Source organism: Loxodonta africana, chromosome 2 (assembly GCF_030014295.1).
Source record: "Loxodonta africana isolate mLoxAfr1 chromosome 2, mLoxAfr1.hap2, whole genome shotgun sequence".
In the NCBI taxonomy this organism is placed as follows: Eukaryota; Metazoa; Chordata; class Mammalia; order Proboscidea; family Elephantidae; genus Loxodonta; species Loxodonta africana.
In genome coordinates, this window is record NC_087343.1 from 108,544,078 (window position 1) to 108,567,018 (window position 22,941).

A 22,941-nucleotide genomic window follows, 5' to 3' on the forward strand; every position below is an offset into this window, starting at 1 on the left:
TTTTCTATTATAGAAGTTTTACCTCAAGTTACTTTTTCTTCCTATATATTGAGTTACACCTAAAGGAAATGACAGTATAATTTTACTTTTTCAGACAAGCTCTAATCTTTTTTCTTATTTTAACCAATATTATGGTTTTCAGGCTAAGTGGTTAAGAAATCAAATTTTTCCAAACATGTATGTAAACATATTTCTTGCCTGTGGGAATTAATGTCAAAATCACCGGGTTTCCAGAATAACAAGGAAAAACTTAAATTCTGTCAAAATGCTCTCAAGTATTTATATTAGAGAAATTAAAATATATGAACTGTGCAATGTCATAACTATTATTAATAAGATTAGGACATTTTAACTTTAGAAAGAAATACAAAAATGATAATAAGTATTAATAAGCTTAAAGGAAATATTCATTTCTGACAAACATCATAAAATCTGAATGTTACTTGAAAGCATTTAGCCAGGCCAGATTCAGTAGCAGAGTAAAGAATTTAAGCACTTTTTCTTTAGTCAATAACATTTCGCAACTCCACTTTAGAGATTATTGTATAAAATATCCATTATGTGTGCTTATATTTGATTAATATAATAAACCAGAAGAGATGAATTATATAAAAGCTATTGATTTTGCCATTATAGGTATCACTGTTGCCAATGCGTTTGAATTAGTCAATCTAAATTATGATGACAGATACTATAAAAAGAAAATATTCTTATAAATGAAATAGACATCTCTGATAGAGTTGCCAGTGTGACAGAATGGATTTCATCTAACAAGCCTGTATGTTAATGGCTTTAGTTTCTTTCTACTTAATATACATAAGAATCCCCTTGAACCATACATCTATTCCATGGCCTTACCAGACTGAGTCCAGTACAACCAGATGGTTCCCACCTTCCACCACTGACTGCGCTGACAGGGATCACAATAAACGGTCCCAAACAGAGTTGGAGACAAGTGTAGAACAAAATTCTAACTCACAAAAATAGATTAGACTTACTGGCCTGACAGAAACTGGAGAAAGGCCAAGAGTATGGCCCCTGGACACCCCTTTAGCTCAGTAATGAAGTCACTCCTAAGGTTCACCCTTCAGCCAAAGATTACACAGGCCCATAAAACAAAACAAAACTAAACTAAAGGGGCACACCAGGTCAGGGGCAAGGACTAGGAGGCAGGAGCGGACAGGAAAGTTGGTAATAGGGAGCCCAAGATGGAAAAGGAAGAGTGTTGAAATGTCGTGGGGTTGGTAACCAATGTCACAAAACAACATGTGTACTAATTGTTTAATGAAAAGCTAGTTTGTCCTGTAAACATTCATCTAAATATAATAAAAAAAATATTAAAATCTTCATTTAAGTGAAAAAAAAAAACTGTCTTGACCAGAAATAATACCTAAATTATACTTTTCTCATTTTTTGTCCCAATATTAGTAACTTTTTTTTTTTTTTTTGGAATATTAGAGAGAAGAAGAACGGGGAATCAGGATTGGAGGAAGACTCATTAACAACATGCGTTATGCAGATGACACAACCTTGCTTGCTGAAAGTGAAGAGGACTTGAAGCACTTACTAATGAAGATCAAAGACCACAGCCTTCAGTATGGACTGTACCTCAACATAAAGAAGACAAAAATTCTCACAACTGGATCAATGAGCAACGTCATGATAAATGGAGAAAAGACTGAAGTTGTCAAGGATTTCATTTTACTTGGATCCACAATGAACAGCCATGGAAGCAGTAGTCAAGAAATCAAAAGACGTGTTGCATGGGGCAAATCTGCTGCAAAGGACCTCTTTAAAGTGCTGAAAAGCAAAGATGTCACCCTGAAGACTAAGGTGCGCCTGACCCAAGCCATGGTATTTTCAATCACATCATATGCATGTGAAAGTTGGACAATGAATAAGGACGACGAAAGAAAAATTGATGCTTTTGAATTGTGGTGGTGGTGGTTAAGAATATTGAATATGCCATGGACTGCCAGAAGAACGAACAAATCTGTCCTGGAAGAAGTACAACCAGAATGCTCCTTAGAAGCAAGGATGGCAAGACTGTGTCTTACATACTTTGGACATGTTGTCAGGAGGGATCAGTCCCTGGAGAAGGACATCATGTTTGGCAAAGTACTGGGTCAGTGGAAAAGAGGAAGACCCTCAATGAAGTGGATTGGCACAGTGGCTGCAACAATGAGATCTGGCATAACAAAGATTTTAAGGATGGTGCAGGACTTGGCAGTGTTTCGTTCTGTTGTGCATAGGGTGGCTAAGAGTCAGAACTGACTCGACGGCACCTAACAACACAACAACAACAGAGAAAAGAACCTGTTAAAACATATGTGAAATTTAAAGTCACAGCACTGCAAGTTATTAGCTTGTTTACCTATAATAATGTTATTAGTTTAATACAGACTTAACATAAAGAGCTTTTTGAAATTTAAGAGACTTCACTGTAAATCATCAGTACTGTAGATACTTGGAATATATTCTCGGACATTTTCCACAGGTATATACTGATGAATATTTGCTGTAAATGAATAAACAAATCCATACAATAGAAAAGAAAATCACAACTAGGCAATTTCAGCAAATCAGAAAACTACGACATTCTGTTTCTGATACTGTGTCATCCACATTAAACTTCTTGGCAAAATTATTTACACCATGTTGAGAACACTTACTCTCTTTTTATTCCTATAACCTTTCACTAACTTAAAATGTATAAGAATTGATATTTAGTTATAACATGAATTTTACTTGTTTCTGGCCAAATACCTATTTAAGATTCCTGGTGATATTTCAGATTTAATTTAAAAGAAAACATTTCAAATTTAGATGGTTTGAGCTTTACAAATAATATATCACCAGCCAGTTTTCCAGAAGAGATCCTGATATTTCATCGTAGATGTCAGCTAAAAGCCCGAGTAGATAAATGAACTTAAATTTAATGAAATGCTTCAAAACCCAGCTACAAGATTTGTGTTATCCCTTTTACAGTTGAAAACAGAACAAAACTATTGGAATTCTATTTTAGGATTATTTAGAAACTTGGTTCTGATGTTTGGGATATAAATCCTTAGCTACACAGACAGTTTATTTAGTAGTGTCCTCTTCATGTCTGTGGCAAATCTTCCTTTCATCTCTGACCAGGAAACATAAGCCAGAAACAGCTCAAGACCTGTGATAACTTTATATAAATAGGAATGCATTCACTTTCTGAATATCATTTTGGCAAAGAGTACAAAGCTATGTAAATCAATAGGATTTATCATATTTTAAAATCATACACCAAAAAGGAATGATGAAATGGCTCAAATATTGTTATACTAATATACAGCCACACTGTTCAATGGAGAGACTGGTGGAAAGAGAGCTGTTTCTAGAATGAACTCTGGCTTTGCCCCAAACTGTGTGTCTAGCCTTGGATGAAGCTCTTGGTCTCAATATGCTTTTTAAAATGAGGAGTTTAACTAGATTATGTCAAAGGATCACCAAGGTCTCTTCCATATGTATTTATCAGTTATGTATATTTAGATATTTATATGATAGCTGTATCATCTTAATATTTTCACTACACCTAGCTTCTTTACAGGAAACCCTGGTGCCATAGTGGTTAACAGAGCTACCACTGCTAACCAAGATGTCAGCAGTTCAAATCCACCAGGCGCTCCTTGGAAACCATATGGGGCTGTTCTGCTCTGTCCTATAGGGTTGTTATGAATCAGAATTGACTTGACGGCAACGAATAACAAGCTTCTTTATGTAACCATTTATTCCTGACAAAAAACTTTTATATTTTACATGGTCCCATCAGTTTGACACTGCAAACTTGGCCAATGCTTGAAATGAGTCTTCAATCAATGTCTTTCAAATGACCTTTGATTTCTTCCAAAAAAAAAAAAAAACCCCATTGCCTTCAAGGCAATTCTGACTCAAAGCAGCTATGAATTACATCACACCTTTTTCAACATTTTCAAATATTTTGTACTTACTTTAGGGAAACATTTAGAACTATATGAAGGAAACCAAAAGCTGGAAATATAACTGCTTGATAAAATATGAAAAAAGAAAAAACGCATGGCAATGTTAGAGTTTTCTTTAGGGTAAATATGGGGGATTTTCAAAGAGACTACAAAACTAGTTTTCAATGCGTTGCTACAAGGGAATAGGGAAGAGGTTATGAAAATGTTCCCCAATATCACCAACCATCACCTTGGTTAGAAAATTCCCAATCAAACCTAAGTATTAAAATGTCCAGAATATTGAGGGGGGTGCAAAATTTCCCAAGCAGCTCACTTCATTGTGAGTCATAATGCTGGACAATGCAAAGCTATTTCTTAACACACTGAGAGCTACAGAGGAAACCACAGGTCTCCATCATCTCCCGGCCAGTCAGGGCAGCATGGCTTTTAAATAGCTTTTTGTCTGCTATAGAAGTTCTTTCCCACTCTGTCTGTATTTGCTCTTATAACATTCCAGACCCTGGGTTACTTAAGTGTATTAAAAAAAAAAAAAAAAAAAAGGAGCCACCTCTCCAACGGTTTCCTATTACATGGAGACAAAAGAATAAAACAAAATAGAGCAAAAAGAAGATAGTTTGTCTAGTTGGTTTTTTGTTTGCTCATTTGTAATTGCTTTTGACTGTTTTATTCCTTATTAAGTACCCCTTTCCCTCACCTAATCTGTTTGCAATCACAGTATGCTTCCTCATTATCACACTCAGTGTTTATCCCAGTGAACAATCCAAAGACTTGGTCCCTGTGCACTACAAGTTAATGAGAAAACCAGAAGGGAAATGTCGCATCTATCATAGATCATGGTAGGAAAGAAGAGAGATTCATAAATTTTTTTGAACACATTTTTGTTCTGTGACCTTGAATTATTTCTAAAGAGATTACTTCTCTCAGTAGTTGGAAAGCTGCTTCCTCTTTTCACCTTCCATGGCTTTCTGAATAAATTTTAACAAGTTAAGTTCATGGTTTGGATTCTGCAGCTTTTTGGAAATCGGGACTCTGATTAATACTATCTTTTTGTTTCAAGCTGTAAAGTGTTAGAAAACACTATGTTTAGTTCTTTCAGACAAAGACTATTGTGCAGCATATAGCTCTGACACATAACTTCTGGATTGGCATTACTGTAAATTTTTAGTCTATACCCTTAGCTTTAACCCTGCATGAAAACTCTTTGGTGCATCTTTAGTCGGTGACCACTCACAATCCAATTGGAGGTATTCTAAGCATTTGCCAAATTCCTTGGACTAGCATTCCCAAAAGACTTTCTCCCTTCCTCATGTAAACCTCTGGGCTATCAAGGTGGGTATTCAGTCATCGGCTATCTTCTCTGCAGCCCTGGGCCTGCCTCAGCTCCTCGCACTAGACAGGCCCTCTTTAAATGTTTGTTGAGGGAGTGACTGTGTGATAGCAGAAACATGTCTCCTCCTATTTTCCAAATACTGTGGGATTATGTGATTTCAAGTGTTTTGTTGTTTCATTGAAAACTTTTTAAATGAAAAATCTCTACTTCATTATTCTCTGAGTCTGATAGGAAAGTCATGCTTTGTGCATCACTAAAGTGTTTGTATGAAACATAGTCTGTGTTATTTCCCGTGAAATAATCAGTTTCCTAATTTTGAATCTGACAGCAATTACGTTGTAGGCATCTGTTTCAAGGGAAAAGAGAAAGAAACTATTTGCCAGCTGAACAAACTACAAAATCTTAGCAGCATTGGTTCTTTCTACTAGTGACTTTTATTAATGGAAACCTGCTGATGGGTTATGTGACTGTAACACATATGGGATTCCACAAAGTATTGAGCATTCTCTCTCTCTCTCGTTATGCTGAAGGTTAACAAGGACAAATAAAGGAATAAAGGTGAGAGTTTTGTTAAAAGCCCTACACCTTACCCACCATTGTTTTCTTAATTTTTATTATTTTAAAATAGGAACTGTCCAACACTTATAATGACTGTACAGTTTTCTCAAGCACTAGCTGAGACACAGAATTTTTGGTTTCAGATCAGCTTGTTTTATTGTGAAGATTTATGTGGCTAGAAAATAATTTCTGAAGAAAGTTTACCTAAGTCTGTTGAGAGGGAGTAAGATCTTCAATGGAATAAACTGGAAAACCAGAATTTTAGGTATAAGTAATAATTTTCCTTTAAGTAAGATCTACTGGAGAAAAGGAAAAGAAGCTAGTCATTAGAATAAATTGTTAAAAATATTAAAAGTATAATACAGAATTTCTGGCATTTTAGATTGTTAAAAAATATCTAGTTGTCTCATGATTGTTTCAGCTATTAATTTCATCCAAGTTTGTAACTGGTGCCAACATCCTTAAGTATCTGCACCAAGGAAGCTCTAAATCCAAACTAAGTTACTTGGTTCTACAGCTAAATGAATTTTAGCAAATTTCTCTGTTATTGTTATAAGCAAAGGCCAAGGAAATTCAGTTGCATAATTCATCCAGGGACGTCTACACAAGCTTTGTACCTACGAATTTCTAATTATTTTGTTACTTTATCGCTCTATTACTTGATTTTTTACAGCAGGACGAATGTATTGTTCTGCTGACTTTACTATCTTCAGAGTGACATCAAAGGACAACACTTTCTCCAAAAGTGTGTTTTAACTGAGTAATTAGAGACTGGGACAAGAAATACAAACCATGCTTTCATTATGAAAATGACTTGGTAGCGACAAAAATGTATACTGCCAGAAATAAAACTAGTTTATTCTTACTAAGAAATTATTGATAAAGTGCCGGCTGACAGCCCACTCTCAGCAACACACTCCTTTTAACCATCAGTATGGTCTTTGGTATAAGGGTTTGGTGGATAAAAGTGAAACCAGGGTACAATTGCATGGTTGTAACTGAATTCTTAACACGCTGCCATTTGACATTCTCACCAGAAAATCTTAATCAGAGAACACAGCTAGATAACATCACTGCCGAGGTAACTATTTTGCACTGAAACTCACGTAAAAACAAAAAAGCAGCTGGCATTTAGCCAATACAGAGCAGCAAATTGTCATCTACGATTTTTGGGTACTGAGCTTTGCTGAAAGTCCCTGGGGGGCACAAAGGGTTTGTGCTAAACTAGTAATCTAAAGGTTATCAGTTCAAACCCAGCAACATCACTAGGGATGGTGTCACCCAATGTGGTAATTCATGGTGTAACTCCTTCTCCATGAGCCTCCTCCTGTACCAGACCATACAAAATTCTTAGTAACATTTTTTTATATTAATGTTACTTGTAAGTCGTAATTCCTGTATATTACCAAATGTAATGGCAGTAGTGGTGACATAAACAACTAGCAAAATTAAAATTACACTTTTAAATTATAATATCATATGCACAGACTAAATGTATTTACATTTACATAGTTTAATGTGGTGAAAGTAAAAATTTGGTAAGAAAGCAACAGAATTTGAAGAAAAACTTTTAAGAACTACATTAAAATTATGTTCATTTTAATGGTAAACTTTACCATTACATGAGATACATTAATGGACTAACCAAAAAAAAAAAAAACAAACAAACCCACTGCTGTGGAGTCGATTCCGACTCATAGTGACCCTATAGGACAGAGTAGAACTGCCCCATAGGGTTTCCAAGGAGCGCCTGGCAAATTCGAATTGCCGACCTCTTGGTGAGCAACCATAGTCTTAATCACTACACCACCAAGATTTCCATTAATGGATTAAAAAAAAAAATGGACTAGGCTTGCCTAATCAATAAAGGCCTAGATAATGTAGAAGTTGTAGATAAATGCATGTGGAAATATATTTATAAATGAAATAATACCATAAAAATAAACAGGAACAAATACAGAAGCATTTCAGCATTTACTGAACATCTTGACTACATCAGAACTTTCCTTTCCTGACCTTCAAAGCTGTGAACTTGTGAATGACTTCATTGAAATCAATGTCTTTCACCAACTCACTTTTTAATGTGTTACTATTTTTTTAAACCATAATTCAAACTTAAATGCTCAAAATGTCATTAAAGTCAGATATATGTTTGCAAGACACTGATTTCTTAAAGAAAATTTAAAAAAGCTGAATTTAAGATTTAAGTTATATTTCTAAAAATGTATCAAGAAACAGAGCATTGCCTCTACTTCATGTTTAAAACTGTCAATTTCTCTGTTACCAGAGTTATGAAACCAACTATTGTTTTATATCTAAGTGTATTACCAATTTTAGTCTTAGAATAATACGTGATACAGTAGTAAATTCCTTAAATCTGGCATTTCTTAGATTATATGAATACTAACAACAAAATTTTTCTGTAAAATCTTTCTACGTTGAATTACAGCACTATTAGATTCAATATCAGTAACTGAGCAGAAGCCTTTTTTTATTTTCTCCTCCTTTTCCTTTGATTACTATTTCATTCTCAAAGAAGTTATTGATGTAGGTTCACAAATACTAATTACCATAATATTGTAGCTAAAACACCAGAAAATTTGACAAAATCAGTTACTATAAAAACACCGGCAGCAACAAAAAATTACAGCAGCGGGCTTGTGGTGCAGGCAGACGAACCTCGTGATTCTAAGCATTATTTTAATATGGTAATAATGACACCTTTGACGGAAGTTTCAAAAAGTAAGTTAATTAGAGTTTTAGCCTTGTAGGTATATTGATACATGTAGGATGGGCCTATGAAAATTTTCGTTGTTGTTATAAAGATCGCAGCTGCTAACCAAAAGGTTAGTAGTTTGAATTCACCAGCCGCTCTTTGGAAACCCTGTGGGGCAATTCCACACTAACCCACAGGTTCGCTATCAGTTGGAATCCATTAGACGGCAACGGGTTTTTGGTTTATACACTACCCACTAAAAACTCATCGCCATTGAGCTGATCTGACACATAGCGACCCTATAGGACAGACTAGAACGGCCCCATAGTTTCCAATGAGTGCCTGGTGGATTCAAACTGTCGACCTTTTTTGGTTAGCAGCCGTAGTACTTAACCACTACACCAACAGGGTTTTCATAACTAACTACAGGGATATTTTTATAAAAAAATAATACATTTCTGCTGAAATACTGCACAAAACTTTTATAAACAATCACTTTGGTGTCACCCCCTCTGAGAGTGTCACCTGGTGCGGTCCGTATCCCCCATATCTCCCTACCTCCCTAGTGATGCCACTGTTCAAACCTACCCAGTTGGAAGACAGGCCTGGCAATCTGCTTTTATAAAGATGGCAACGAGTTTTTGAGCTTAACTGTGCTGCTTAACTTCATGATCCAGCTGGATAAGAATGTGTATTCTGAGGGACAACGTGAGCGACAGAATCCAGCAGTACTGCTGCCACTACATCTTTTTCACTTCAACTCCTTGCTCCTCAGACCCCCAAAATCTATTCATAGACCTTCAGGATTTCTTTCCTTTAGGTTCCCTTGCATAAGAATTAGTTATGAGTTATATTCAACCTAATGTGTACTTATTTATTACAGTTATTCATTATCTCTTTCATGGATATTCGAACTTCAATTTTTTATTATTACTCTTATTTTTTTTTGAGATTAAAAAGCTTTCAAGTTTTCCAGATGTAAGTTCTTTGAAAAATGGGGAAGTCGTCATGGCACATACAAAAACTTACTATACAGCAGATTCCTGATCTACCTACAGGTATTAACAATGCCATGTTAGAATGCCAGAGCTCCTAAAATATGCTGGAAAATATCCTTTCTTAAGAAGAACTGAAAAATAATTTAAGATTTTACTCTCATTTATTCCTCACAAGAGACAGTTCTAGCATAAAATTATTTGAATAAAGGAAATGATTAGGACAATGGACACTAATCTGAAAACAACTGTGCAAAAAATTGTCTCTTATACAATGGGATTTGAGTGGTTCTCAAATGAAACTATTGAACATTATTCCCTGCGTATACCAACAGCCATATATTATGTTTAAATATGTTGTTGTTGTTCTCAGGTGCCGTCGAGTTGGTTCCAACTCATAGAGACCCTACGTACAACAGAAGGAAAAACTGCCCAGTCCTGCACCATCCTCACAATCGTTATGCTTGAGCCCATTTACTTTAGCTACTGTGTCAATCCATCTCATTGAGGGTCTTCCACTTTTTATGTTTAAATATAGCCATCAGAAAACCATATTGGACCATTCATTTCTAGATACATAACAAAGAAGATTAGTTGGGAACGGAAAGTAGCCCTGGCTGTTTGGGACACACATTGATGAGGGCAGTCTGAGGAGGTGTCAGACGCAGATCACTGCAATGTGGTTTCTGTTCTCACCACTAAACGCTGGTCCTGACTAGGGCTTCTGTCATTGTGATTCTTCTCTAGTCTCCGAACAGTTGTCTCATTTCATTAATGAAACATGAAAGGTAAATGACTTATTCCTGAGGTGTCATTCACAGGTGTAGGGCCCAAACTAGGAGACAGGGCTACCAACCTGTCCCTGGGACAATGTGCTTTCAGCTGTGTTGCCGATTTATAGAATCACAGAGCTAAAAAGAATTGTTAAAGGGTCTTTAAAAATGTTTTTATAGCTGAAGTCTTGAAACTTATTCTGGTATGGCGTATTTACTTACTCAGCCAGATTTTTAAATGACTTGGGTAAGGTGGAGAAGAGAGAAAAAGAAGGGGAGGTGGTTTGTTTATCAATAGGAATCATGGTGTGCTGGCACACTGGCATCTCAAAGGCAAAGTAACTTATTTTCTACATGAAAATTCCGGTGGTTGATCCTCAAGTCTTTTGCCTTATTTCCTTAGCGTATCTTACTAGTATATTGAGCTGGCAATTCAAATATCTTTAGCTATAACTTGGAATGAGTGGTCAGAGGTTGTGGCCATGTTATCAATCACACTGGGGACTAGAGTAGCTAATTGGCTATGATCAATCATATGGGAATGCCTAATCTAAACTACTCTCTTCAAATGAAACTATATCTAAAATATCCTAAGGTCATAAGAAATGTCAATTTTTAAAGATCTATGGGGTACTTAATTCCATATCTCTGTTCAGTAAACTCAGACAGTAGTCATGCTCACTCCCTTGAAATTCATTATGATACATTTACCTTTCATTTCAAATTCATGATTAATCATTTTAATGTATTTAAGAACTCTCTGAATGAAGACATTACCCAGTCACCTAGACTAAAATTAGAATAGCTTTACACAGATTAACTCAAGACACACTTTGCATGATGATCAGTGTTCCTCTTTTTTCCTCAAAGGTCAGAGAAACAAGGGAAATTCTGAGACTGTGTTTTCTACTCATTAGAACATGAACCTTGAAAGTAGAAAGGCAAAATAAAACACACGTCATGAATATATCCTATGACGTAAATACAGGAATTTTCCCTGTATCTCTCAAATATTGGAGTATAAACCTTTGTTCTGAATGCTAAATTTCAGTCTTGGATAAACAAACAAAAAAATAATAATAATGAAAATCAATTTTTTTCCTTGGTTTAAGTGTTTAACCAATTTTCTTCCAGAAATCACCAAGATAAATTATTTTTCAAATTTTAATAGTCTCTTTCTACATATACATTGGAGAAGATTTTGAAAGATAATACTCAAAGAGAAATCTAAGCTGCTAAATCATAGAATGAAGTCAACTTTCTCAGGCAGCTAGAATAAATTTATAGTTGGTCAGTCTAGATGTTCTCAAGAATCTCACTTCTGTATTATAATCCATTTAGTCTTTTAATCAGAAAATGCTATTTTTCATTTATTTTTTTATTCTAACAAGATCATGTTATTGTTGTTGCGTGCCCTGGAATCGAGCAACCTTGTGTTACAGAACAGAACCTCCCAATAGGATTTTCCAGGCTGTAGTATTTATGGGAGTACATTGCCAGATCTTTTCTCTCTCAGAGAGGCTGGTGGGTTGAAACTGCTGAACTTTGGGTTAGCAGCTGAGTGCTTAATCATTATGCTACCAGGGCTCCTTAACAAGACTATACCTGTTGCCATCGAGTCAATTCCAACTCATAGTGGCCCTATAGGACAGAGCAGAATTACCCTACAGGGTTTCCAATAAGTGGCTAATGGATTCGAACTGCCAACATTTCAGTTAGCAGCCGACTTTTAACCATGCCACCAAGGCACCCTTCCACTGCCACTGAGTCCATTTCGACTCATAGCGATGCTACAGGACGGAGGGGCTCCAAAAAGCAGCTGGTGGATTCAAACTGCTGACCATTTGTTTAGCAGCCTGAATAACCACTATACCAGCAGGGCTCCCCAGTGCATCACAGGCAGGTAAAATTTAGCAAGCATTAATGTCACTATTTGCAGATTCTTGGCACAAGTTGTTTCTCAATACATATTAGTTTGATCAATTAATAAATTGCTGGGAGGACAAGTTATCCCAGTTCTGTATTCGCTATTTAGGATTCATGCCTCCCTTCTTGGCATGGTTTCCCTCCTGCTGTACATAAACTTGTGAAGAGAATACAGAGAAAAGAAACCCTGGTCAAGCTCAGAGAAAGTGAGAAGAGTGGGAATTTATGCCCAAGGGGAATTTAACTTTAAAAGAATATTGAAGAAAGCCTATAAATGATCCAGATGGAGAAGAAATTTAAAAAAGCGTATCAAGGAGATAAACCACAGCCTGTCAATTCCCAGAGGTGCCTTGAAGGCTTACCTCCTCCTCAAAAGAACTTCTAGATATTTTGCAGAGCCTTTTAGTTTCAATGAGAGATAATCCAAACGAACTGGAAAAAGCTTGTTGCCCAGGGGCAGGCTGGCAGCTCTGTTTTTCGTAAGTTCTGGTTTGAGGCATACAAATGTATTTATATTTTTCACATTTCAAAATGGAATCTGAACAATCAAGGGTAACCAAATTAAGATCTCAGGAAACATTGCAATGCCAGAAGGATGAATATCAAGGCCCACCAGTAAGGAAGGAAATATTCCATCATGAAAATTTCATGAGATTTTAAAATATCTTATTTTTTTTACTATGTAGTATCCAGCTACTCAGAAACACTAAACTAAGACACATGTAAAGAGATACAGTACAGCTGCATTGCTCATTGGTCAAAATAGAAACCATATGGGAATATTTTTTTGGCATAAGACTAAATTTAAAACAAGCAAGTCATTTTCAGAAAGCTGTTGAAGTGAATGTTTTCATTTTCAAAGTTGTTTTTTAAAATTGTTTTTCCTCATGTGACTGAGTTGATTCAATACGCCAGGATAATCCATTTGACTGACCATGATAAACTCAATTTCCTTAAGTCTACTGACAGTCTATTCGATCCTATACTCCTACTGGGGTTCTATGGAGAGCCTAGCCCAATTCAAATTATTCTGAAAACATGAAAAATGACACGGAACTATTCTGCTGAGGAGCACTCTAATTTTACATAGTTGTTTATTTTCATTCTCATTTAAAATTGACAGATTTTTTCACACCTGAAAGTTGAGTAGAGTAACTGAAGTTTCAAAAATAGTATTTTTGTGCTAGTCTCAAAACTGAAAAAACATTGATGGTGGAGGTTGTGCAGAAATACTACCTGTTCATTTGGTAGGTACCATATAGAAATTAGACATTCTAACAAGAAACTAATCTGTGTTCTTTTTTAATAGCAAATTATGCCTGACCAAATGAATTTTTTGTAATACAGTGACACTCAGTAAGGAGATTAGCTAGATATGTCAATTGATTTGATTTCTGTAAGGTTTGTTATGCCTTCTATGGTATTTATATCCAGGGACTAGAAATTATGGTATTAATCATTACAGCTATGTTAAGGCATGTATGCCAAAAGTAAGCATCAATGATCTACAAAAACACTGGGAAACATGGAAGGGAATATTTAGTGATATCCTATTGTTTGACATATTTTTATTTAATGACAAAAATGAAGAAATAAGGGTAATGATCATGTAATATGCAGATGATCAAAACATTTTCTTATATTTTGAATGAAAAGAATTAATTCAAAATCAGTCAGCTAAAGTAACAATGTAAAATAATACCCACACTCCCGACACAAGATGAAATTACTAGGGATAAATCCAAGATGGTACATTTCAAACCAGCAACATAAAGAAGATGGGGGATTTCTGCAACAAATTAAGCATGACAGGACCAATCTCTGAAAATCCCAAGTGACCACAAGTTGAATATGAATCAACAATATATCATCACTATGAAGAAAGCCAATGTATTTATTGACAATATGGCTGAAATAAAAAAAGGTCTAGCAAAACAACCTGCATAGAATAAAAGTGTATGTGTGTGCACATGCACATATTATGTTGTTGTTGTCAGGTGCCATCGAGTTTGTTCTAACTCATAGTGATCCTGTATGTACACCGTTGCCATCAGAGAATGAAATACTGCCTGGTATAACATATACTATTAGTACACTAGATTATATACTATACATTGCTACTTTGTCAGTATATATATAATATACTAATACCTGTTGCTGTCGAGTCAATTCCCTCTCATAGCGATGCTATAGGACTGAGTAGAACTGCCCCTAGGGTTTCCAAGGAGCGGCTGGTGGATTTGAACTGCCAACTTTTTGGTTAGTAGCTCAGCTGTTAATCACTATGCCACCAGGGCTCCAATTCATATATACGACATATATAAACACTACTCAAGGAAAAATCCTTCCACAATTTGCACTTAACAGAAAGAGCGATGCAGCAAAAAGAAAAAAAAAATTTTAATGTTTAAAAACGGAATAAATATAAAGAAAGGGCAAATTCAGTAGCCTAAATGGCTCTGTACCAAACTGATATGTGTGTATGTGTGTGCCTGCACGTACAGGTATGTATCTCTTTTACTGTTAAAAAATTTTTAGATGACTACGTTTTTTTTTTTTTTATGGGTGTAGTTATGGTCTTGAAGAATACGAAGAATATTTAAATTCTAACAGGAAACGACTTTAAGGCAGAAATATTTCAGTAAGCTATTTTAATTATCATGATGCTCAAAGGTTAAATGAGCCTCCTTAGGAGGTTATGAAGAAGACATTCCTGAGGAGTTTATGAAAACAAAGTAGAAATGTTTACTGTGGTGGTTTAAATAGGTAACTGTGTGAGGACAATCAAAGTATACAACCAGTGAAACTCAGAGCCCAAAAGAATCGAAATGATTATTTATGTCCACGTCCACATATTAAAGGTTATACACCTGAGATCAAGGATGTAAACAATGTTGTCCAAGGTCAGAAAAAGTGAAATTCATGTTGACCTTCCCTGGAAATCATGTTCTTAATCATTCCTAAAACTTCTGTAAACCAGTGCTCTCAGTTTGTATCAACACGCAAGTCCTTTTTAAAGGACATTTTTTAAGAGCCTCCATAATACATCTGTGAACTCCAATTTGAGAACCATCACTGGAAGTCATGAGTGACGTCCCAAGCATTTCAAATGAAAATTCTTATTTCCGAGCAAATTCAAGGCAGTCATATAGTCAATGAATCTTACACTCACACGGTTGTTTTGTAGTCATCTGATTATCCTCACAGCTAGAAAAGATTTGGAGAATTTTTCAAATATAAGGGTAGTTTGTGTATTCTCTACTAAAAGATAAATATCAAAAATCACACATAGTAGTCATTGTGTAAAAATTATAAAAATCTATATAAACTCCATTTATCTTTCCCTTAAAAATCTTTCTGATGGACATGTTTGTTTGCTTACAAAAATATTAAATAACCTTAGAATTATTTATTATGCCAGAGATTTCACAGAAAATTGTCTTTTTATCAGTGTCAGTAATCATCTGTGAGTCTTGATTAAGACAAAACAGTATCTTGCCAATTTAATGACAGTATAGCCCCTATTATAAGGAACCCTGGTGACACGATGGTTAACAGCTCAGCTGCTAACCTAAAGGTCTGCGGTTCTAACTCACCGGTCGCTCTGCAGTAGAAAAGTCCTGACGATCTGCTCCCGTAAAGATTTCAGCCTAGGATATCCTATGGGACAGTTCGACTCTGTCCTATAGGGTTGCTATGAGTCGCAATTAATTGGACAGCACACAGCAACAATACAGCCACTACTACAGAAATATTTATGTCAAAACAAAGTAATACTTATAACGAGGTAAAAATATAGGACAGCTATCTTATTGCAGTAGAGTTGAAATAAAACGAATGGCTTATACATGTTTATGAAATATTTAAGACTTAAATACCTAATTTTTAGATTAAATATTTTAATATTAATTCATAATAATTGACAGGGAGGAATGGTACAAGTACAAAAGTTTACATTTTTTTTTCCAGAACTGATTATATACAGAGCTAAGTTTGAAGGCAATTAAGCTCTTAAATACAATTCTCTGAATAGGTTAAATCCTTCCATACTTGTATAAAAATGGAGCCCTGCTGGCACAGTGATTAAGAACTTGGCTGTTAACCAAAAGGTTGGCAGTGTGAATCCACCAGCTGCTCCTTGGAAACCCTGTGGGGCAGTTCTAGTGTGTCCTACAGGGTCGCTATGAGTTGGAAAGGACTCAACGGCAATGGGTTTTTTTGGTTCGTATACAAAATACATTTATAAAGCCAGGTTTTAAATTTACTTTTTCTTCCTAATGCCGCCTATTCCTATCCTTTAAAATATCTGTAATAACAAAATAAAAGTAAGCAAATTGAACTGCAAATAATATAAATGCCCATCAAACAAGATTGATGAAGCAGATATAAAAGTATAATACTATACTTATTAAAAAATAAAGTATTATATCTATAAGTGCTGATAAGAATTTAACAAGATGTATTAATTTACAAACACAAAGTGCAGAGGAGTACATATGATTCCAGTTGTAGGACTACAAACAAAATTTACATATATGTGTTTATACATATAAACATAATTTTAATATATGTTTATCTATCATCTGTCTATCATCTACCTATCTACCTATCTACCTATCTAATCTATCTATCTATCTATCTATCTATCTATCTATCTATCTATCTATCTATCTATCTATCTATCTATCTATCTATCTATCTATCGTCATTTCCTGGAAAAACTCTCAAGAAATTCTTTACAGTAGTTTGGTAGCAGACCTGAGGGTTCACTTTCTGTATACTGTTTGATTTTTTTTCCCCACTATGTTAAACAAAATAAAATAAATTATAACCATCTTACTCAAAACACTTAGATTTTATTATGTATCAAATTAATTATAAAGATAGGAGGGTTTTTTTGCCTATCTCAATATTTTATTAAATATCTTTTGACATATGTCTGGCATAATAATTTAAAACCATTATATAAATAACATTAATGGTTTAAACTTTTTTCCAGAGATTTTAAGCTGTGCATTGATAATTTTATTTTAAATACATAAAGGAAAAACCTTAATTTTCCTATCTTATAGTCACATTTTTAAAGTTTCAACAAGTAATTTTAAAGTTTCAAAAGCCCCCTTTCACTGTTAAGATTTTATGAAAATTGTTTTATTGTTCCCAAGAAAAACTAAAATATTAAAAAAAATGTCTATGTGGGGCTTCTGTATTCTTTTAAACTAGTAGATACATCTTCTATTTGTCCCTATAAGATTATTCTTTCACTATTTTGCAGCATTCTTTTTCAAATCATAACCAGCTATATTATTTTCTCCTGTTTCACTTACTGTCTAAAAAATCCTCTTTGTGTCCATGAAATTTTTGTTTTCCAAATCACTTAAACTTCCTAACTGTGATTGTAGTACTTACAAGGGCTTTCTTATTTTAACATTGTCATGATGCCTACTCTAAAATGTGTGTCCTGAGTGCTCTAAAACTTTCATGAGAACTATCAAATTCCAGTAATCAACAGAAGATATGAAACATTCTAAGCTAGTTTGCTGAACTGTATTAACCACGGGTTTTGTTCTGATAGAATTCAAAGGAGATATAAAACAGATACTTAAACAACAGGTCTTCACGGTCATATCAGATGTATCGGCCTTCTTTCATCAGTGTTTAGACTTTTTTTATTTTCTTTGAGGATTCCATAGCTTTGTAGAGAATACATATTATGTTGAAATACTACTGATTACTTTCCCAAGTACATCAGGTGTATAAATTTCCATTGAAAGATGAAAGGCCACTTTAGAGCTATTTTTATATCTTTGGCTACAGTTTAGAACTCAGTCATTTGACCCTTTAAGTGGAGATATGTAGATTTATGGCGTCTCTGGGTAGCACTCAGCTGCTAACCAAAAGGACAGTAATTCGAGTTCTCCCAGCAGTGCCTTGGAAGAACGGACTGGCGATCTACTTCAAAAAGATCAGGCATTAAAAACCCTATGAAACACAGTTCTTCTCTGACACACATGGGGTTGCCATGGGCTGGATGGCAACTGGTTTTTATTCTACGTAGGTTTATAAGCAGGAATACAGCAAGACAAGTTCTTTCTGGAGAGTTCAAAACCAGTCTGGTCAAAGGCACAGTACTCAAAAGAAAGCATAAAATTAATTTCCACAGTGATCAGAGGTTTAGCCTTGTTGCTATCTGGAATAACCTGCTCAGGTGTTAGTGAGGTAGTATACATTTATAACAATTATGGAAGAAAAGTGAATAGGACAGATGATAAAAGGGGAGTATTGATAAACTAATGACTAAAAGGCTCTGTAAATTATATGTTTAAAAACCCAAACCCACTGCCGTCGAGTCGATTCCGACTCGTAGTGACCCTATAGGACAGAGTAGAACTGCCCCCATAGAGTTTCCAAGGAGTGCCTGATGGATTTGAACTGCCAACCTCTTGGTTAGCTGCCGTAGCACTGAACCTCTACGCCACCAGGGTTTCCATATGTTTAAAAGATCTGCAAAAAGCCTGTACAAGTTCACAGATGTTAATCATATATAATTTTACCTATATTCTAAGTTATTCAATGTTCTGTATTTCAACATGCCTCTTATTTTAAGCTTTGCTGTTGGTATTGAAACCAGAAATATAAGCCAGAATCTAGGAGGGGGAAGCCCTAATTCAGAGTAATATTAAACTTTCTCAGAGTTTCACGTAGTCAGGGAGTACTTAGTTTAAAAAAAAAAAGTTTTTATTTTCTATTTTATCTTAATCAGTTCTCAATGGATTGTGGTGTGTGTGTGTGTGTGTGTGTGTGTGTGTGTCAGACAGGTCAGTGATTTCTTTGTTTTTTCTCTAAATCAAGTGGTATCACAATGCGCTGTAAAGTTACTCCATTAAGAATGCATTGTTTTTTCAGAGTAAAATTCTAATTTCTAGGAATCTTTGTAACTAAAAAAAAAAAAAAAAACACAGCTACTTATCTCAAATGAATATATTTTATCTTACTTTGTAGACACCTCTTGTCAAACACCAAGAAAATGAATGCTGACTAGTCATAGTCTAGTTATAAGATTGGAAGGAGCCCTGGTGGCACTAGTTAAGCACTTGGCTGCTAACCGAAAGGTCAGCAGTTGGAATCCACCAGCTGCTCCACAGGAGAAAGATATGGCAATATGTTTCTATGAGGCAGTTACACTCTGTTCTGTATGGTCGCTATGAATCGTAATAGACTCGATGGCACCCAGTAACGGTAATAAAATTGCTATTTAAATGTGTGCAGAGTAGCATGATCCAGGAAACTGTCTGGAGGCTTAAAAAAGGATACGGTAAATTCTTGAAGGAAAGTATCTCAATTAAAAAAAAAAAAAAAAAAAACCTTACCCCATCCCCAATTACAGTATATGAAGCAAACTATTTTTAATTCTGGGCTTGGAAAATCTTTCTCTTCTAAGTCTTTTATTGGTTGGTTTTAACTGGTCCCCTGAACATGGCCTTCTTTGCACGCCCACTGCTTCTGCACCTCGTGGTCTTCCAGTCTCTAACACCTCTCCTTGTCAATGTAGAGCCTGCACGGTTACAAGAACTCTCCCCAGTTCAGACATCTATCTGTGCTTCACACAGGATAAAATTGATTACCTTTCCAATTAAACTTGATATTCCAATGCTCCAGGATGGTCTCCATTATTCTAAAAGTTTACCATGTATTTAATCATTTCCTTGACTAAGTTCCCTTCTATGATGCAATAACAATTTCTTCTGCTGCTTGTTTGTTTTTCCCTCTCTCTTTTCCTTCCACCCTATCTCTCCCTCCACCACACCCCCCATAATTGCTATTCTGTTATTAAAGTTCAGTTCAAATATTAAATACACTTTTAAGCCTTCTTTGAAAATCTCAGGGAAAAATTATTCACTCCTCACAATATACTCCCTGCTATGGGTTGAACTGTGTCCCCCCAAAATATGTGTTTTAAATCCTGATTTCTACGCCTGTGGTTATAATCCCATTTGGGAATGGGCTGTCTTTGCTATATTAATGAGGCAGGATTAGTGTAAGGTGTATCTTGAGTCAATCTCTATTGAGATATAAAAGAGATTAAACAAGCTAGCAGAGGGGAGAGAGGGAACAAGAGATGCCAAGCCAAATGAAGATCGCCCAGGAGCAGAAGCTCAAAGAGATGAGGACCTACCCCAGAACCTACAGAGAGAAAGAAAACCTTCCCCTAGAGCCAGCACCCTAACTTCAGAGTTTAATCTCCTCAACTGTGAGAAAATATATTTCTGTTTGTTGAAGCCACCCATTTGTCGTATTTCTGGTATAGCAGCACTAGATAACTAAGACACTCCTTTCTCTTCCATTTTTGTCACTAGCTAATTATACATGCCTCTGTTTCCACCACAAATCCTATGCGTTCCTTATAAGGTAGTGGTCAGCTCCTCCTCATTTTTGTATTTATAGTAGGAATTCAATAAAGGTACATAATTGCTTATCTGTGAGTTACGTACATTATACACTTTTATCAATGCAAGGCTGATTTTGGACCTTTGGTCATTTTCTACTTTTAAACAGGAGTTTATTTTTTAGGTTATTCTTCAGGGCTTATGTTAACAAAAGGGAAATGTTGACTAAATTCATAAAAACAGCATCTGTGACTTTGGGGGAAAGCATTAAGGCATAGTATCTCACCAGCTTTCTCTCTCACAAGTAGGCCTCTTAACTACAGATGGGTCTTAATTGCTCCTTCAGCACATCTAACATTCATGCTTCCATAATATTGCCCACTAGCAATTTAGCACTTCTGTGGTAGTTTCCTTACCAAAAACTCATCAATTTTACTGTGACTTCTTATTCATATTCAAAAGTATCAGTGCAGAAAAAAGGAAAAAAATCAGTTGTTTGTTCATGAGGAGACTTACACCAGTGCCAGGTTCAGCACTTGTCTTTTTCAAGAAAAAGAATGAGTTAAAAAAAAATAAGATACACACTGAAAATCCAAGTTCATGAATAGACTAACCATTACAAAAGAACAGAAACTTATATCCACTTGTAGACTTTAGTGAAGCTTCTTCCTGACTAGAGAAAATATTTAGTTATGTGTTCCGTGGTGCCAAGGACAGACTGGCATTTCCAGACACTTACCCTCTGACAGCATGAATAAGTCTCAATGATGGATAGGCAGTTCGCACTTTCAGTTTATTCTTAAGGATTAATGCATTAACCCACTCCACGTGCTTCTCTCCTCCTTTGACCATGAAAGCAGGGATCCAAAGGACACTGTCATTCAGCATGGAGAGTCTATGCACAAACTTTTCTCTGTCACTCTCATTCCGAAAGCCTCCAAATGCTCTCTGTACAACTGATGGATTCATGGTAATAAAATCAGATTTAGTTCCCACGTCTGCAGCAAACTCCACCACAGGCGCTAAATTACACCTAAAGAGGGGGAAAAAAATGGACAAATGAAAAACAAATAGGAAACATTTACTCCTAAAATGGTCTGCGTGAAAGTAAGAATGGGGAACAAACGTAAGATATTGTCACGCCAGGCGGGCGGTATGGGGAGGGGGGAGACAATCTGCCTGATAAAATTACATTTTCACTTAAGTGTTCATACATTCAGAGATATTCTCAATAAGGATGTGCCCCCCAGTAGAGGGTTCAAAGTGTCACTTGTCTTAATGCCACCTGTTGTCTAAGAATACTCCCTGCAGTTATCTTCATAACACCACATGACAGGGATTCCTAATAGGTGAATTTATGGTGGTAAATTCACAAGAGCTCTGTTGCCATGCAGGAGGAACTCTAAACTATATGCTGTTCTATATGTAAGTAAAACACCCTGGGCCCGAGTTTCTAATCTGCACCACTCGTCAAGCTTAAGTCATTTGAACAACTTTATAAATGTAAGTAAATGAAGATGGTTTTCCTGCACCCTGAGGTTAAGGGAAAAGAATAAGTCCCTTGAGCATCTTCCACAGACATATTTGCAATACCCTTCTCTAGGCCTAATGGGAATGCAAAGTAAGAAAAATGGAGATGTCACATTTAATATACATTTTGAGATTTTTAAGCAATGCAAAAACTCCTCTGTGTTCCTTTTGAGGACATCCTGCACACCAAGTGCAGCCTGTCTTCCCTGTTAGGCCACATGCTCAGTCTGGGGAAGTGGGGAAATCTGTGGGTCCTGTACCCATCAGTGGGTCCGTGGGAGAAGGATGTGACAGTCTGCTTCTGCAAAGATTACAGCCTTGGAAAACCTATGAGTCAGAATCAATTCAGTGGTAACAGGTTGTCAAGGGCTTCACCAAGTGTCTAGACCTGCTTTTTTTCTTGTTTAACTATTACAAGAAAGCAAGCTTTGGAAAGTACCTTCAGTTTCATCTCCACCCAATTAGTGATACCTCCTTGAGTCTGTCACATAGCTCTTTGGATACTTAGCTTTAAAATAACTATGCTTTAAAAAAAAAAAAAACTAAGTTAAAAAAACTATTCTTTAACTTTCTAAAAAGACAAGATTTAATTAGCTGATTGGTGAAAAATTAGATTTTTGACAAGAGTTTCCTGAGGCGGAAAAAAAATCTTTTGAATTTATTCAATCTATATCCCCTTGAAAATAAATACAGACACACAGTAGAGGGGTTTTTTGTTTTTTCAGCTTTTTAAGGGAAGGGAAAATAAGCCA

At 35.7% G+C, this 22,941-nt stretch overlaps 1 protein-coding gene across 3 annotated transcripts in view; it reads right to left on the bottom strand.

Annotated features, from left to right (window-relative positions):
- Positions 1-22,941, bottom strand: part of ST8SIA4 (ST8 alpha-N-acetyl-neuraminide alpha-2,8-sialyltransferase 4) — a 142,545-nt gene that overhangs the window by 57,229 nt on the left and 62,375 nt on the right. For all 3 annotated transcript variants that reach the window (XR_010318976.1, XR_010318977.1, XM_003404996.4), the window contains exon 4: positions 21,399-21,692. Coding sequence is in view for 1 of the 3 variants with exons in the window: in XM_003404996.4 (XP_003405044.1) it covers positions 21,399-21,692 (294 nt within the window). In the remaining 2 variants the exon portion in view is untranslated. The remainder of the gene's footprint in view (positions 1-21,398; positions 21,693-22,941) is intronic.